Source organism: Poecilia mexicana, unplaced genomic scaffold, assembly GCF_051168715.1.
Source record: "Poecilia mexicana isolate PSO_F unplaced genomic scaffold, ASM5116871v1 scaffold_2, whole genome shotgun sequence".
Lineage (NCBI taxonomy): Eukaryota > Metazoa > Chordata > Actinopteri > Cyprinodontiformes > Poeciliidae > Poecilia > Poecilia mexicana.
The window spans coordinates 37,602,575-37,619,243 of NW_028263371.1; the positions used below are offsets into that span (position 1 = coordinate 37,602,575).

General features: G+C 39.2%; 1 protein-coding gene across 2 annotated transcripts in view; it reads right to left on the reverse strand.

Moving 5' to 3' along the window:
• arhgef7a (Rho guanine nucleotide exchange factor 7a) overlaps positions 1-15,930 on the reverse strand; it is a 35,432-nt gene extending 19,502 nt beyond the window's left edge. The window contains exons 1-6 of one of the 2 annotated variants that reach the window (XM_088015618.1): positions 15,378-15,930; positions 13,846-14,132; positions 8,546-8,629; positions 1,556-1,640; positions 1,259-1,392; positions 860-1,061 (exon numbers count right to left, since the gene is read on the reverse strand). In XM_088015618.1, coding sequence (XP_087871744.1) covers positions 860-1,061; positions 1,259-1,392; positions 1,556-1,640; positions 8,546-8,629; positions 13,846-14,010 — 670 coding nt within the window. In that variant the 5' untranslated portion in view covers positions 14,011-14,132; positions 15,378-15,930. Of the gene's footprint in view, positions 1-859; positions 1,062-1,258; positions 1,393-1,555; positions 1,641-8,545; positions 8,630-13,845; positions 14,715-15,377 lie in introns of those variants that run through there. The other variant, XM_015005476.2, reaches the window with a different exon arrangement.
• Positions 15,931-16,669: the final 739 nt, after the last annotated feature.

Below are 16,669 nucleotides of genomic sequence, written 5' to 3' on the forward strand. Positions count from 1 at the left end.
ACTAGCAAATGCAGATAAGCATATCTCAGACCACTTTTGAAGAAAGGCCTGAATGAAAACCCTCCTCATCGCCATTTCGGTGCAATCACATGGTGCACAGGAGATGATGGAGCCAGGGGCTATAGACTCATTTGTTCTTTTCTGTTAATCATTTACCTTACACATTATAATGCACTTGTATTGTTGTTTTGTATGCAACTTTAATGATTTTATATAATGTTAGAACAGGTCTCTCTTGAAAACGACAATGCAAAATAGTAAAAACATTCAATATCTAAAGAAGCATTATCAGGAATTAATGCAAATTAAAATGTAGTTTCTTTGAACATAGTAAATGACAGAGTCAAACACATGTAAATAAATTACAATTGGCAAATTACATATGTTAGTTTGTGCGTCACATCATTATCAGAGTATTTTTAAGACTTTATTCAAAAAAGATGAAGAAGCTATAGAAAGATGTTGAGAATGTGAATTTCTAAATTTTTCGGAAGTGAACTATGATTTGGTTTCAACCTGTTTGAACGAAATGTTGAACTAGTTCTGCTGGACTTTGTTCTGCAGTAGATCAGCAGCAATGTTCCAGCATTGCAATTGACTCTCCTCCTGGTCCGATGTAAAATTTGTTTCACTCCAAATTAGAAGAAACCTTCAGCTACAGATCCCTGACTGCTAAACCCCAGTTTGCATTTGAACACTGCGTGGCAAAATATGAGCGTTCTGTCAGAATATAATTAAATTAACATCATAACAGGACATCCTAATTCTATTAAGCAGCAGGATCTGCACCTTCCCCATAATTTCCAATCAGGACATAATCATTAGCCCATATCTTTATGTCTGATCTTGTAGCACCTACCAGAGCCTTTGACTTCACGCACATAGTTGCTAGGAAACCACCCAGTCTTGCCGTTGAGTATCCCCTCCCACCAGCCGCCCTCCTCCTGACAGGTCACGCTGATGATGTCACCCTTGGTGAAGGTGAGCTCATCCTCGTTGGTTTGCTGGAAGTTGAAGCGAGCCTTCACCAGCAGCTGCTGTCCGCTGTTTTCCGACATGTCCTGAAGAAGTCCCGAATTAAAAATAAACAGAGGGCTCGTGTGTACTTAAATCAAAAAATATGTGTTTATTATTTTACTTGTTAAAACAACTGTTTTGTTTAAACTCTGTATTAAGCTGAATATTAAACACTAAGTTATGAATTTTAATTTAAAAAAAAAACAAAAAAAACACTTCTTTCGTCGTGTGCAAACCTTACCAGACTCCGAAACTGGTTCTGCAGCAGCTTGGAGGATCGACCCAGTGAAGCCTGAGAGGACAGCGACTCGAACGACTTGATGCGGTGGGCGGAAGAGTGTCGGGCGCACACTGAGTCACTCCCCACGCCGATATCTAGACAAATACGGCCGAGCATAAATAAAACAGAGCCGGTATCTGCAGTCAGCCCCCACGCACTGCTTTGCAGTTCTTTCATAAAAAACTGGCTGCTCTCTCCTCATGTGACTTGCACACACACACACACACACGCACGCACGGTGCACATGTTTCAACCAACCTGCGGTGACTTTATTCAGGGCCACCAGACTGCTCAGCACCTTGGAGAAGTTCAGGCCCAGCAGAAGGTCACTGGCCTCGAACGGCTGTGGATAAGAGGACAAAACATGAACAAATTTAATTTGCCTTTGTAAAATAAGGCACCTCTGCACTGCAGCTGGAGTTTATTCATCACCTTTCACAGAAACGGAACAGGAACCATGAGTGCTCAAGCAAACCCATGCATTAATCTACAGCAGCTATAAAGAGGCACATTTAGCAGTGTTACTTTTTAACATGAATGAAAAGCATTTCCTGTATACACAAAAGGCTCATGTCATCAATCATGGCTGTGTTCAAATTCATTGTGGTTTAATATGTACAGGCTCATGTCAGATATCGCAACACAAACCTAGTAATGACATTTTTTAAATGGAAACTGAAAAAGCAAGTCAGGTAATTGGTTCTAAACTTAAAGTGACCTTAAAGTTTACCTTACCCTTTACTATGAACTTTAGCAAAAAATATAAAAAACCGTTATTTTCATAACTTGTTTATAATTTACAAATAAACACTTAAAAATGTTTATTTGGAATGAAAGCAAGTTTTCATCCCATTTCTCCTCATATTTTGTCACGATACAAACTCAAACATGAATATATTTCATTATGTTTCTATGTGACACTTCAACAAAAAAATAGAGCATAACTATGAAGCGGAAGGAAAATTATACAAAGTTTTCATATTTCCATATAATTTCTTCTCTGCCTCCCTGAGCTCCAACTCTTATACAACTCTCAACTTTACAGAACAGCTCAATCTGAACAGATGGAGACCACTGGTGAAGAGTCTTGATACAGCTTCTAAATTGGACTCAGGTCTGGACTTCGAGTCGATCTTTCCAACACATTGAAATATTTTTTTTTTAGATCGTCCTGCTTGGAGGTGATGAAGTCTTTGGCTGCTTCTAGCAGGTTTTCATCCTGAATTGCCTTATTTTTAGCTTCATACAATGAATCCTATTAACTCTGACTAGCTTTCATGTCTCCCTTGAAGAAAAACATCCCCCACATCCTGATGCTGCCAGAAAAATGTGTTGTTTTCAGTGTGATGTACCGTGATAAAAAAAGGCTTGACATAAGAAAGTGGAGAAAACAAAACCAGGCAAGAAACACCGCAGGTCAGATTTACAGCAACGAGGATCTAAGCCATAAACCAACCCAGTGTACCAACTAAATAGTCTGCTGAAAGGTGAATAACATGAAAGGGTTTCCACTGCAAACATTACCTTCCTACCACAATTGTTGAAAACACAAAAGGTTCACAACAGATGTTTCTCTTTTCACTTTTTTTTTGCTTAGGATCATTGTTCTTCATTGCTAGCAGAACTCCGGAGAACTTGACTGCACTGAGGAGGTGATTCAGCCATTTGATCAAAGGGTGTGGCCGTTATTTATATTTCTTAAAGAGAAAGTAGAATGGGCTCAAATTGGAGCTTTATATCCAAGAGTTGCAGGACACCAGCCCTTGAGGACTGGGACTGCCCAACCCTGCTCTGTGCCATTTGTTTTATTGAAAAATAAAACTAGTTAAAATTAAAACCAGCAGGCCGTACCTCAACCAAAACCAGAAACTGGTCAGGAACAACACGCTTGATGCACTCGTATAAATAGCATAAACGACAAAAAAGATAATTATCAGGAGAATCCTGGTCCTCAGACAGAGAAAAAACATTACCAAGACAAGAACTGAAACTCACGTTTAGGTATGATATATCTAGATTAAAACATGAAAAGTGTAGCAAAAAGAAAAAAGACAGTAGTACTAAATGTAGAAATGTAACTAATATTTGCATGATATTCATCACGATTTCGTTCTGTCCTCCCAGTAAGGATGAATGGAGGTGATTGCATCTATGGTTGAGTGCATCTCTCTTCCTCTGTAACAACGTCATGTGATGAGTCGCTCTCACTTCACTGACCAAAAGAGAGTTATGAGTCTCATTCATCTTACACTCAGACATCCTGAGGGGATGCATCAGTGACTGTGTGTTAGTGGGAGTGTGCCGAGCATACACAAGTGATGTATATATGTTTGTTCAAGAGCTGGATGACTTTTAGCCTTTATCCGAGTAAGAGAAGCCAAACCTAGGGATAGTGAGGCTCCCATTTTCAAGATGTTTTCAAAAAGCAGGCTCTTTTAATACAAATAAGACGGAGTATCAGTTCAAACTCCTTTTTAGAGATGCATCTAGAAATAAGATGGTGACAGAAATCACTAGATTTCCCCCCAGAAAAGCCCTGATTAGTGATTTTTTTAGCAAGAAATTTAAAAAATGCATTTATTTGGGTGGGAGGTGGGGGTGATGTCAATTTAGTGAATGCAACATATAAAACATGTCAATTTATTTCAGAGCTTTTAATTTCATAAAAACTTATAATATAATAGCAGGGAAGTGGTGTTAATGTAAGTTACCAGGTTTGAAGGCGTTTTACACATTTATGAAAAGAACAAGGAAACTAATTTCTGACTTTAAGAGAGGCTTTTAGTGAGGTTTCATGTTTTCAAAGAGTTTCAAACATTTTTGCTACAAAAAAAAACAAAACAAAAAAAAAAGAGGCCTGCTGGGCTGTTCCACAGATCAAAATCTAAAAAAAAAAAAAAAAAAAAAGTACAAAAACGTCTGAGGAAGGCTTTCAAGTTATCCAGGAAAGAAGCACGAGTGGAAAAACATATCTATATTTCTCAAAGAAAAACTCGGGTTCAAGTTGGAGCGTTACAAAATTTAAGCAAGAAGCAGTCAGCTAAATTTGTTGCAGTGGAAACACCCTCAACTTTCCCCCTTCTGTATGACCGAGCCAGCTGTTACAAATTTGGTTATGGATTTTCCCCAGAACTGAAAAGTGCAGACAATGGATTAGCAACCAAAGGATCACCACCGCTTTTTGAGACAACAGCGGTTTCAATCGAACAATTAGAAACAAGCTGAAAATAGCAGGCCTGTTGGTAAAATAAACAGCACACTGTAGACATGAAATCAAGATAACACGATTACACAACAAGCTAGTCTCCATTTGCAAATAATCTGATGTTATTTTACAAAGAGCAAAATTGCAGGTAAGCTGTTAAGTATTTTTTTTAAGGTTTTGTGGTAGAAGTCACCTCGATTCAACAACAGCTGGACATGAAAAAGCGTGTATGCTGCCTGAAAGTGAAAACATGTTCGGCTTGGCTGAACTGTCGCACGACGATACTTTAAAACGTCTAGAAGCAACACAAACACTCTGATGTTTCCATGTTTACACTGATAACAGAGTCCCCACAACTCGAACACTGGAGACATTTTTGACCCCTTTGCTTTGTCTGATTTACAAAGCGACAGCAGCTCCTTCTCAATACGCAACAAATGATGAGTATTAAAGATTAGGGAGGTAATAAGAATGACTAAGATTACAAGCTTAGACTTGTCTCTTGTTCTCCAGCATCACAGTAAAGAGCGGCTCCTTGAGCCGAGAGGTTCAGACAACAGAGCAACACCCAACTCTGACTCAACGTGCTAATAATTAGGGAAATGTGTGCTTGACACCATGTGGTTTGCAAAGGAAGGGACAGAAAATATACAATTCTGTTCCAAGTTCACATTTATTTATACACGGTGGCTATTTTCACCCAATTTTAATACAGCGTTTTAAAAGACGAAGCCAAATTCGTGAAATAGTTTCGAGGTGCCTAAAAACAGAAGAGTCCTCAATGACCACTTGATCATATATGAATACTAGAGGAGGTGAAAATATGCTTATTTTTGTTTCAGGGAAATAAAATCAGCTAAATACCGTAAGTATCAAGTCTAAGCTTTTCATCACGCCAGAAGATTTAAAAATAAATGTGGTCGACAGAATTTCTTGTGAATAAAAGCGGGAAAAGGCTGCGTTTGTAAAGACGCACGGATTTTGGTTAAACTTTACAAATCAATGGCAAAGTTTGCTTTAAGATCCAACAGAAAATTAAAGCATGACATCAGCGGCGTCCAAACTTTTAACCTATTGGCCAAAACTGTGCAGTTAAAGCTACAGCATGCAACTTTTATAAGTTAATTAAATGTAATGCTATGTTATGTTCAAACTAAACTTGTAACAATTTAATACAAGAAACTAGATTTTTTTTTTGTAGAAAAACTGATCTGTATTTCATATTAGATCAGAAATATAAAAGTGTCTTGCACTTATAATATTTGAGGATCAGTTGACATGCTGTTCTCATCAACAAGAACAAATTGTGAATCACCTTTTTTTAATGAAAATGCTTGTTGCAAACTATGAACTTCTTGTGCTGGTCAGTCAAATTTGTACCACTCTTAAACTGCATGAAGGGGGCCACACAAAATCATTCTGAGGGCCACAAATGGCCCCGAGGGCCACACTTTGGACACCATTGCACTATATGATTATTCCCATTTATGCACCAAAGCAGGACCCAGGAATATTTAAAATTATGTTCATTTGAGATTAAACAGCAGACTGTGAACATTCAAGGTTGATTGAGACCAAATAATTTCAGTAAAAATCTTTTTAGTGTTGATTATATTTTTTTTTAGCAACTGTCAGGACCAAACACTGAAACTGCACAAAAATACACTAATGGCAAATGTCTCCAACCTTTATTTTCTCTCTCTCTCTCTCTCTGCCTCTGGTTTGTTGATGTAAACACACACCATACATTAGGAAATAGTAGTTTTAATAAATTTGGTTAAAAAGAACATTTTGGGGGACGGGACGGATCTTCTTCAATATTTGAAATCCCAGTCATCTGTAAGGTCTGAAAATTTGACATATTAAAATATGATATTATAAAAAAAGAAAAACAAAAATACGAGAAATTATTCAACTTTGACTGAGGTGAGAAAAATCCCAATTTTTTAATAATAATAATTTTGTCACCACTGACATCACAGGATTTTCAATTTCCAAGGAGGACAAATGAATAATTACCAAATGGATCATAACGTATCCTGTTTAATCAGTTCTATGATAAAATGGTTCCAGCTGACATGCAATCAGCTAAAATTATAATATGAATACTTGGCTTTTATAATTTAAAATAAAGCTGACAAATTCACCAAAGCCAATGAAGCAAAGACTTCCGAACCACAGATAAATTGGCTCATCTTGTTTAAGTTTCTCGATGACATTCTGAGAATTTAACTTTTGGAGACGAAGGTATCAGCGGAAGCTTTTCTCAAAATAATTTGACACGAGTCAAAATGGGACACACAACTGCGCGTTTTCCCACAGGTGATGAAAGATCGGTTTGTAATGAATCAACAGGTAGATGCTTGGATGAAGGCAACTACCCACAGGCACAGGAGAGGTCATGGGAACAATAAAGAGAAATTCTTATGGTCAAAACTACAAGAGGTTAAGAGGTCGGCATGAGCAGCTGCACAAGTGTCAGGCACAAAGACCGAACCAAGTATCCAAATTAGATGTAAAGCAGATCATTCATTTGCATGAGCAACATATACAAACAGGTAAATTAACTCCACTAACAGGAAGCTGACAGAGCTGTAAGAGCGAAGCATCATTCTATGTGTCTTTCACATATTTTAAGTAATTCCTCTTATCTGCCACCAAAGCTAACAGAGGTCAGAGCCAGCAGAGCTCCGACTGCTCATTTTGGCTCTGCAGTCGGTGAGCGGCTGACTGCCAAAACACAAATTACTGTAATCCTGCTTTACCGACCTCACTAAAAAAGGTCACACATATCTGATCAAAATCTTGCATGCAAGAACCCATTAAGTGTAGCAGACTAAGACATGACTCCAGTTTTAACAGACAATTGTGAATCCCTTTGTGCTAAAGTGATTGTGCTGGCACAAAGGACTCGCATTTAGGAGAAATTTGAAAGGATGTGCTCCACTTCCCTATGCTACACTCAACCTGAGGGAACCCTGTGCTTTTCCTTCCATCTCTACCAACAGACTTTAAGCCACATGAGTGGGTCTGAAACGGTACTACGATACCCCAGTTAGTTTCATGCTTATGAGGGGAAGAGATTAGATATGGAATCACATTGGCAAAAATCTGCAGATTATGTCTCAACAGTGCTTGTCAAGTCCTGGCCCTGCAGCACGCCAGGACAAACGCAGACCTTTTACCAATAAAATAATCACGCACACTGCCTTCGCCTCTCTTGCATCCTGTGTTGTCCAACTCTTAATTTGCATGTTTCAAAAACTCAGTGTGACAGTGCTCTGTGCTGCTCTTCTGGCTCAGTGGCCAGAGGCTCTGCAGGGAGAGAAGCAACGCTGAGGAACACTGAGCTGCATTGTCAGACTGGTTCAATGACCCATCTATGCACTGGCCAATACACAGAGATAAACAGCACTCTGTCCTTAATTTGCTTTAGGCTGTGGTAGCATTCCCATTGTATTTCTATACAGAAACCCAATGCATTTCTATTAGGATCTGCAACACTTTGAAACAATATAGCGAGTAGCTATAACTAAGTTAGAAAAATCCCAGTTATACTTAAATATATAAAGTCTTTGTTCACAGCTGTAGGGTGGAAGATGATCTACAATGGCCAGAGTGAACTGCTGGTGACAATAAAGCCAAGCACCAGCCCCTGGACAAAGCTTTGCATTAATTCAAAAGGCGTCAACATTACCCAGACGCTTCCAGAAATAAGCCGAGAAAAGTAAACAGACCTCGTTTAAATCCTGTATTCAACTAAAATGCAGTCCTGTTAGAACCGCCACTTGTACGGGAAGGTAAAAGCTCTCTCAGCCGGGCTTTAGGTGATTGTTCTCGGTAGCAAATTCACTCCTCCTCCCCCTTTTCTGTCAGGAGCTCCGAGAGTCCGCTCCACAACAACACGACACTTATATCTATCATATCCTCCCAAACATGCAAACTCGACGTTTCAGAAAGCACCTCCTTTCGGGATATGGTTGTCCAGAGGCGTGAAATGTAACCAGGCTTTTTTTTTTTTTTTCCCCAAGAAGTGTACTCACCTCGACGCGGAACGATGTGCAGCCCTTGAGAAACTCCTTTATGTTGCTCAGACACTCGCCGTCGTTCTTCGGTTCTGGATAAATCTGGAACAAAAACAAAGGGTGACGGAAACGCTTGGTATCGATAAACTGCTCCTCCTTCACGCTGCGGACGAGTTACTGCTCGCAACGAGCTCCTTTGGGAATGTGCTCGCTTTTAAAGTCTCGCTTCTTTTTCAGCACGCATTCTACAGCTTCGGTGTGCATTGGGCCCGACGCTTCTGGAGGCTGCACACAAACCGAGCCGTGGGGAAGTAAAGGAGGCTGGAAGCACTCAGTCGAGGAAATGACGTTGCCAAATAGGGATCCCCCACCGATGATGATGATGATGATGATGATGATGATGGTGCAAGACGTTTACAATAACCTCCTTTACAATAACAAAATGTTTATATTTGGAAGTAGTAAAATAATTATACGGAACAATGCTTAAAAAATATTTAACATTTACACAGCTGTACTCTAAATCTTTTTTTGATTCGCTTTTATTTCCACAGTAGCCCAGACACATAAAAAAATAAAACAAAAAAAACAATGGCTATAAGGAAGATGTGGAAATTTTAAGATGAAATGTTTTCGACTCCTTGCAGTTTGCAATTCTGCCACTAGAAGCGTGTTTCTCCTTGCAGGAACTTTTTCAGGAACTAGGTTAGTGCAATTTCGATTTTCTCTCCTTTGTACTGTAGGAACCAGGGCAAAAGCAGGCCCTGAAAATGGCCCTGCTGAGGCGGGATGACTTTTTGTAACGCACTCTGAATTAACACCGTGGAGCTTTGTGGTGGACAGATCCTAAACATTTCTCACTGAATGAATATCCTCAGCATTTTCTATCCTGGTTTATGCTCCTTTTTTCATTTGTCATTGTTGTGGTTAATTTTAAATCCCAACAGGAGTTCTGTATTTTTATTTGCAAGCAGAACATTTCAACCCAGCCACTAGTGCTAAACGTTACAGTGTTTCACAAAGTTTACATTAAATTACGTTGATAATATCTGCCAACCTTTGTGGAATTTGTTTAAAGGAAGCATGAACTTTTGCTTTCAGAGGCTGTCTGGAGATAAAGAAAGGGACAAGACATTTTCATTACAGCTTTCTTTTAGATTTAGATTTTTTTTTGACATGTTAACAAGTAAAAATTGTTTTCAGTGTTTATGCTTAAAGCAATCGCAATTTCACAGAGCAGTTTTAACACTGCATTTTCTGTGCGTGAGACATGTGAATATGCGCTTCTTCTCAGTAGAAATTATTTAAATTTAGTGTCAGAGCTTAACCACTGCGAAATTGTCTGATGCCTGAAGAAAGTGGATTATAATCCCGATAGAAGCTCTGCCTTTTTCTTTTCTTTCTGAAAGTCAGGTTCAGTGCAGTTCACTCAAAAGAAACCCTGTCTACACGTTTCCACACAGTTTGGAGTGGCAGTCTATGAATTTTAACCCATAACTGCTTCCAAACAATCCGAGATTAATGCTGGTCTAGTCTGGTTTACATAGTTTTAATCAAATTGTGGATTCAGCTCTTAACAGAGACCAGTGTCCCCAGACATGAGTGGACTCCAGCAGAAGGAGGACTTACTCAGTTTGTCAATTTCAGACATCACAACAGAAACATGCACAAAAAACTGTCTAGGTACTGTATATTAAAAGTTTGTGTACAAGAGTACAAGAGTAAAAACGGTCAGGAACCTGTTGTCAAAATTCACCTTAAATTCACCAAATCATAAATGTGGCTCCTTTAAGATTTGTGGTGAAATCCAATTTTTTCTTAAATAATCAAACCAGAGATTTAATGCATTTACACACTAGGAGAGCATGTCCACGCTCAGATGCTCTACGCTGAAGGATGAAATGTGGCCTCACTTCGCTTCATCATCTTTAAGGTGTAAAAACTGTATTAATCTCCAGGAACTTAAGAGGCTTAATGGTGAAGCAGTAAAACGTAAATGCTTTAAAAATTGTCATTGCATGTGAGCTCCGTGAAGGATTTACTTAAAAACTAGAATAATCTAAGGAGCTGTAAGTCATGGTATAATATTGCTAAAAGATTATTTTTTTTACCATTCATTACAATTTAGCTCAAGTATCTGTGCTGTTCATTGTCTTACACTTCTTATAAGTTCTGTAATTGTAACAATGGCCATCAATAAATAAGGGGATCGTATTGGCAACTGCAAATCAACTTGTTTCTTCTATTTTTTTTTTTAGCATATTATTGATACTCCAATCTCCATAAGATGCTTTAAGTTTATCAGTAGTGTGCAGCAACGTAGTTTTATTATAACAGCATGTTGGTATAGCCTACAAACACGATAGGCTGGACAGTGAGTAAACAATATTTAGGCTGGATGATATAATAATAGCTTGAACAGATTTATAATATTAGATCATATTAAAAACGAGAGGATACCAACATTCATCACTTTTCTCAAAGACCAGTTGTTTGTTCTTAACGACGCAAGCAATCACATAAAGATCTCATTTCAATTCTGTGAAGGATTGTGAAGCTCCAGCAAACCACAATGAAAGGCTTGCTTTTCATGTGTAATCTAACAATAGTTGTCACAAGCCTCTCCACCCATTAAGTCAGTTTGAAGGATGGGTGAAATGGAGGAAAGTTTATAATGAAGTATATCACTCAATCAGTCTGGACGCGTTACATCACAGAACTGAATAAGCCAAAGATGCACCGTCTGTGCTGACAGACTTCAAGTTGTGGGGATGTCAAGATTATTTTAAAAGTAATTCAAGTTAAAGTTTTCTTTATGCTTCTAATATGTGTTACTGTAAGTGGGCCACTGTGCTTGTGACATTCTTGACTACTATTATCTTTAATTTCTCTACCAAGAAACCCAGTTTTTCATTTCAAACAACTTATAATTACGACTTTGCAATTATGATCCAACACAGCATGATGCAGACTCGCACAAGATGTGACTCAACTTATCACAAAGCACGCACGGTACATTTAGACATCAGTTATCAGTATCAAAGTATATCAAGATTTTTAAAAGTTACAGTTTAAAAATTGCACAGGTCATATAGTTTGAAATCTTTTTTAAACAAAGGTTAGAAAAAGTGGTGGAGTAACTGGTGCTTTGTTCCAGCTGTAGAGACCCACAACATTTCCCCTACACAACCTGTTTCTGCACACTGCCAATCAGATAACAGTAAGCTACATACTAAATACTACACATTCAGCAAAATGTGCAAAAGTCCCACAGCAGATACAAATATGTAAAATTAAAAAAAATTAAAAAAAACTAAAAAAAACTGAGACAACAAAAGTGAGAAATAGAAAACAAATCAGTGTTTTATGTTTATCAGATACTAAAGAAAAAACTTTCAGGTTATTGTTGATAGATTGTTATAGGTCATATTATTTTTGCAGCATTAGGTGTAAACGTTGCTTTTCTGTTTTGAATAAAACCAATGTTTTAAACTTTTTACTTTTTTGTGTGGGGTAGCTTGAAACTATAGTACTTTTATTCAAGATCATTACCCAGTGAGAGTCTTATGCTGTCCAAGACCTTGTTAGATCCTGCAATCAATACACCATTAGAATGGGGCTGCACAGTGGAACTCTCTTTTGCCTTGTTGCCCTACAGACAGATGGTCCCAGGTTCGATTCTTGATCCAAGTGTTTCTGCATGGAGATCGCATGTTCTCCATGATGATACATGACAGTGATAACTTTTCATTTCAGTTCTGTTGATGAATATTGTGATGATGATGAATAAATTACAATTAAAAAAAAGTTGTCTTTCTATTTCCTTGTGTCTGCTAGGTGTTTGTACTTTAGTTTCATTTGTGTTTCTGTTTGATCTTCTCTTTTTTGGTTTTCTTCTTTTTAGTTCATTTCTGTGTTTGCTTCTTGGGTTATTATTATTTGTGCATTAGAGTTAGGCTCCTTAGATTGTGTCCGTCCCTATTTATCTTTCATCTTCCTACCTACTAGCTTTTCCCCTCCCCTTATCCCCTTATCTCCTCATCTCTCCTCTGCCTGAGGACCAAGTATGACAATGTCACAATATCTTCAGTCTTTGCAAGCTTTAGCCTTTCATCCAAAAAAATTTACATCCAGTGTTGACATAAAGGATTGCAAATGTCCACCCAACATGCTTAACATATACCTTGCAAGCAGAATTTTCATCCATGACATTTGAAATATAATATCTATTCACCTATTGCTTCCAAGTAGAAACTTTGCAATTGTAATTGAGCACAATGACAATATATTTTAAGTCAGTATTTTTATATATATTCGTGAGAATGGCTCTATTCGCATTATATTGGCTTAGTCAAAGTCCAGACATTTGAGAAGTAAATTCAAGATTATTTATGAAGGCTTTAAAATATACGTTCACGTACTTCTTCAATCTGATCAGAATGAACTTGAGCTACATAAATTTTCCTGTTTAGTCTATAGATACACAAATGGTAAACACAAGAAAGCCTGTAGCTAATATTGCAGCAAAGAGTCGTTCTGCAGTAAAAGTATTTACTCAGTGGTACAGGACATATATTCCAGATTTTAATATGAAATATAATAATAAATAAAAAGAGCATAAATGCAATACAACTTTTCTTATAATTCATTATTTTTGCACTGCATGGTGTCGAATCCCAATAATTAAGGCTGTTGCGACTCTGACAGACAAACGCTGCGCTGTTTCTTTAAATTGGGAAAAGAGCCCATCTCTGCCTGTGTGCACCTCTGCTGTCAATGGCGGCCCATTCTTACTGATGCTCTGTGTACAGATAACATCCTCTCATCCCCTCACTGATCCCCACAGGCCTACAGTATGTGCACCAACATGACATGCAAACCATGGATAGTGTCATACGGGCTGTCACAGCCGGGGTTATCAAATGATTTGCATTTTCTGCATCATAGTCGGCGGCTTTCATTGAAAACACCATAAAGCGCCTATTAGATTTAACACTTCCTGGTAATATTAATAAACGCGAAGCAGCCTTATTTATGGCAGATCAATAGGAAGCAGACGAGCGCCTTTCTGTTTTTTTACACGCTGATAGGGGCAACATATGCGCAAGCTGCTATACGGCAGACAATAACAAGAGCCGCCGTGACCTACAAAAGAAATTCTCTCATGGATCAGTGGACAAAAAGAGAGGCCAGACAACAAACCGCCGCGTCGGTGTCACGGACGTGGACAGACGCGCCGACGGATGGACAGGCCGGGCGGCTGCCTGGGTTAAACAGAGGAAGAGGAGGATGAGGAAGAGGAGAAGTGTTGCGCTTACTTTCTCCGTGGAGCCCGGGCTGAGCCGCTCCAGCAGCTTACAGAGAACCACCCCATCCTTTAGGGAGCTCTGCAGGAAGGCTTCAGGATCCGAGATGGTCTTCTTCGGCGACTCCAGCACCCCGAGCGTGATCAACCACGTAACCGTCTGTTCCGCCGAATTCATGTCCAGAGACAGTAGCTACAGATCCTTCTCAACAAAGAGGCTGCAGTGGGGTGTTTGACAGCTCACCGCCCTGCTTATGCTGTCATCTGTGCGTTAGAATATCATCAACATCATCATTATTCCTTCAAAAAAAAAAGAGAGAGAGAGAGAGAGAGAAAGATGCAGTAGGTAAGGGGGCCTAGGGAAAAAAAGGCAAAGAGAAACCCTCTATATCTCAGCTGGATGCGGATGATGACGGCTGGTTGTTGGAAATCTAGCTGGTCTTGTTCTCTCTCCTTGAATGCTCCGTTTCCAGCCCGTCTAACCTGGAAAAGCTGTCAGCTGCGGATCGCTGTGATGCGCTGAGGCGGCGGACCGCATACATATGCGCTTGCTTCGCAGCCGCCAGCCGCTCATCTATTGGATGGTGACATCACAGCAGAGGGAGGACAAGCCAGTCCAACCAGTTGTTGGACCGCTTCAGCTCCCCGTGGATAGGCGGCTTTTGCGTGTCCTGCTCTTTTATCCGTTTATTACAGACACGCCGCAGGCTGTGGGTCGTTATCTGCTCTAAGCGCTGTTTAGTTGGTCAGACATTAGTTCAAAAGTGGGGCACCGCAAAAAAAAAAATAAAAAATCTTACCAAGTACTTTTGGTGTCGATTCTAATGCAAATATCTTATTACACTTGAAATGAGACAAAAATTTACTTACAAGTAACGTTTCAACAAGAGCTTGTTTTAAGTAAATATAATTCCTTGTTCTGAATATTTGTGCTACCTCGTCAGATTTACTGTAGCACAGATAGATAGCTATGTCTATCTGTCGGTGTTATACGCGTCTAAAACCGATCTGCCCAGCAGGAGAAGCTCGCTGAGTCTCCTCTCTTCCAGCATCCATTGGCTCAGTGTGACGTAGCGACTCAAACTGAACAGGTGAGGCCGTTTTCAGGCTGCTCTTGGTCCGATCCCTCACCTAGGACCCGTTTGCCCCGGCAGACCAGACCCAAATAGAGGCATGAAACCCCTGACGGCTCCTACGATCACTGGGACACTCAAACCCCTCCACCACGATAAGGTGGCAGCCCACGGAGGGGAAAAAAGCGAAGCCAGAAACAGTTCCTTAATCTGAACTGAACTGATCTGGAGAGATGCCAGAAGGTGGCGCTCTGGTGTTTCAAACTAAACAACTAGCTTAGTTAGAAAATAAACTTTTTCTTACTAAAAAGTTTGGTTAGAAACTAAGCTTTTCATTTTCTCTCCATAGAAGCTACACCTGGTCTGGCATTGATTAGCTGTGGTTGCTTCCTGAAAAAGGGCATTGGCTGACATGAGGCTGCCATCACCTAACCGTTCTCCGCCATTGGAACAGTTCTTTGACTTAACCAACCTGTGATGGGTCGGGTGGATCCGCCAGGCACCTTGTAGGGAGTCCTCAGCTTGACAGAAGCGATCCTCAACTTCATTGAAGGAAATTCTCAGCTTGATTGTAGCATATCCATAGTCGATCAACTGCTAACCATCCTCAGCTTGATTGTAGTATAATTGATCAACTGCTAGCTCCACACGCCGCTGTATCTCCTCAGATGTATAAGGGACGCCAGCAACCAAACAAACCGCCGCTGAGAGGCCATGGTCGGGTCTCTCCTTTTGTGCTTACTCCTTACTTAACTATGAACCTTTTACTTAAAAAAAAAAAAAAAAAAGTTGTAAACTTATAAAATAAAAACAGAATTTTCCTCCACTTTTCAATTTTCTCTGATGTGTTTTGGAAAAAAAATCAACTTAAAATAGCAGAAAAGCTGAAGTGATAATGTGCAGTGGTTGCAAAAAACAACATAGTGATCAAATTGTATAATTAAGAACTTTCTATCAGCTGTCGGCTGTTATCCTGAATTATGTAATGGCAGCACACTGCTTCCCATACATGGAGGGGAAAAATTATAGCAGTACCCTAACCCTAACCCCTACCCTAAATTATAGCAGTCTCTCAGTCCATTAAACAATACAAAATATAAGCATGCAAATAGCTTATTTATTATTTTTATACCATCATAAGCCACAAATAGTGTTAAAATGTGCATTTTCTGTGTGTAACTACTGTCACATATTTTCTACGTTATACAATAACTATGGTTGGGTTTAATTCTCTTTCCAGTCTTTGGTGTAAGACAGTTCAGGACGCCCCCTGGTGGATTTAAATAATCCCTTCTCTCCTTTCAGAGCCAGAGATTTACTGTTTTTCAGAGAAGAAAACATTTAAAACCCATTACATTAGAGCAGTAAACTGTCATGTAACATGTTTTCTGATTGCGGTTCAATACAAACACAAGTTTCAGACGAAATGGGAAGATTTCTGAATTAAAAGCTCCCTTTCCAACAATTTTTCACAGGTAAATCTGTAAATGTAAACATCAAAAGCCAAATAAAAATCTCATATGGTATTTTAAAACTCAAAATGCACATTTCACTTCACGCTGACCCAGAAGAAGAACTGTTGAATGCAGTCATTTCCAACCATGAGCTCTCAGTCATTTTGCACCATTTTTCTGTTGGATTAGAAATTAAGGAACAAAAAAAAAAAATCTGAAAAGCCGCTTTGGAGCCGAAAGAGCTGACTCTTTTAAGTGATCCGAGCCAAAAGAGCCGGTTCTCTAAAAAGAGCCAGAATTCCCACCACAA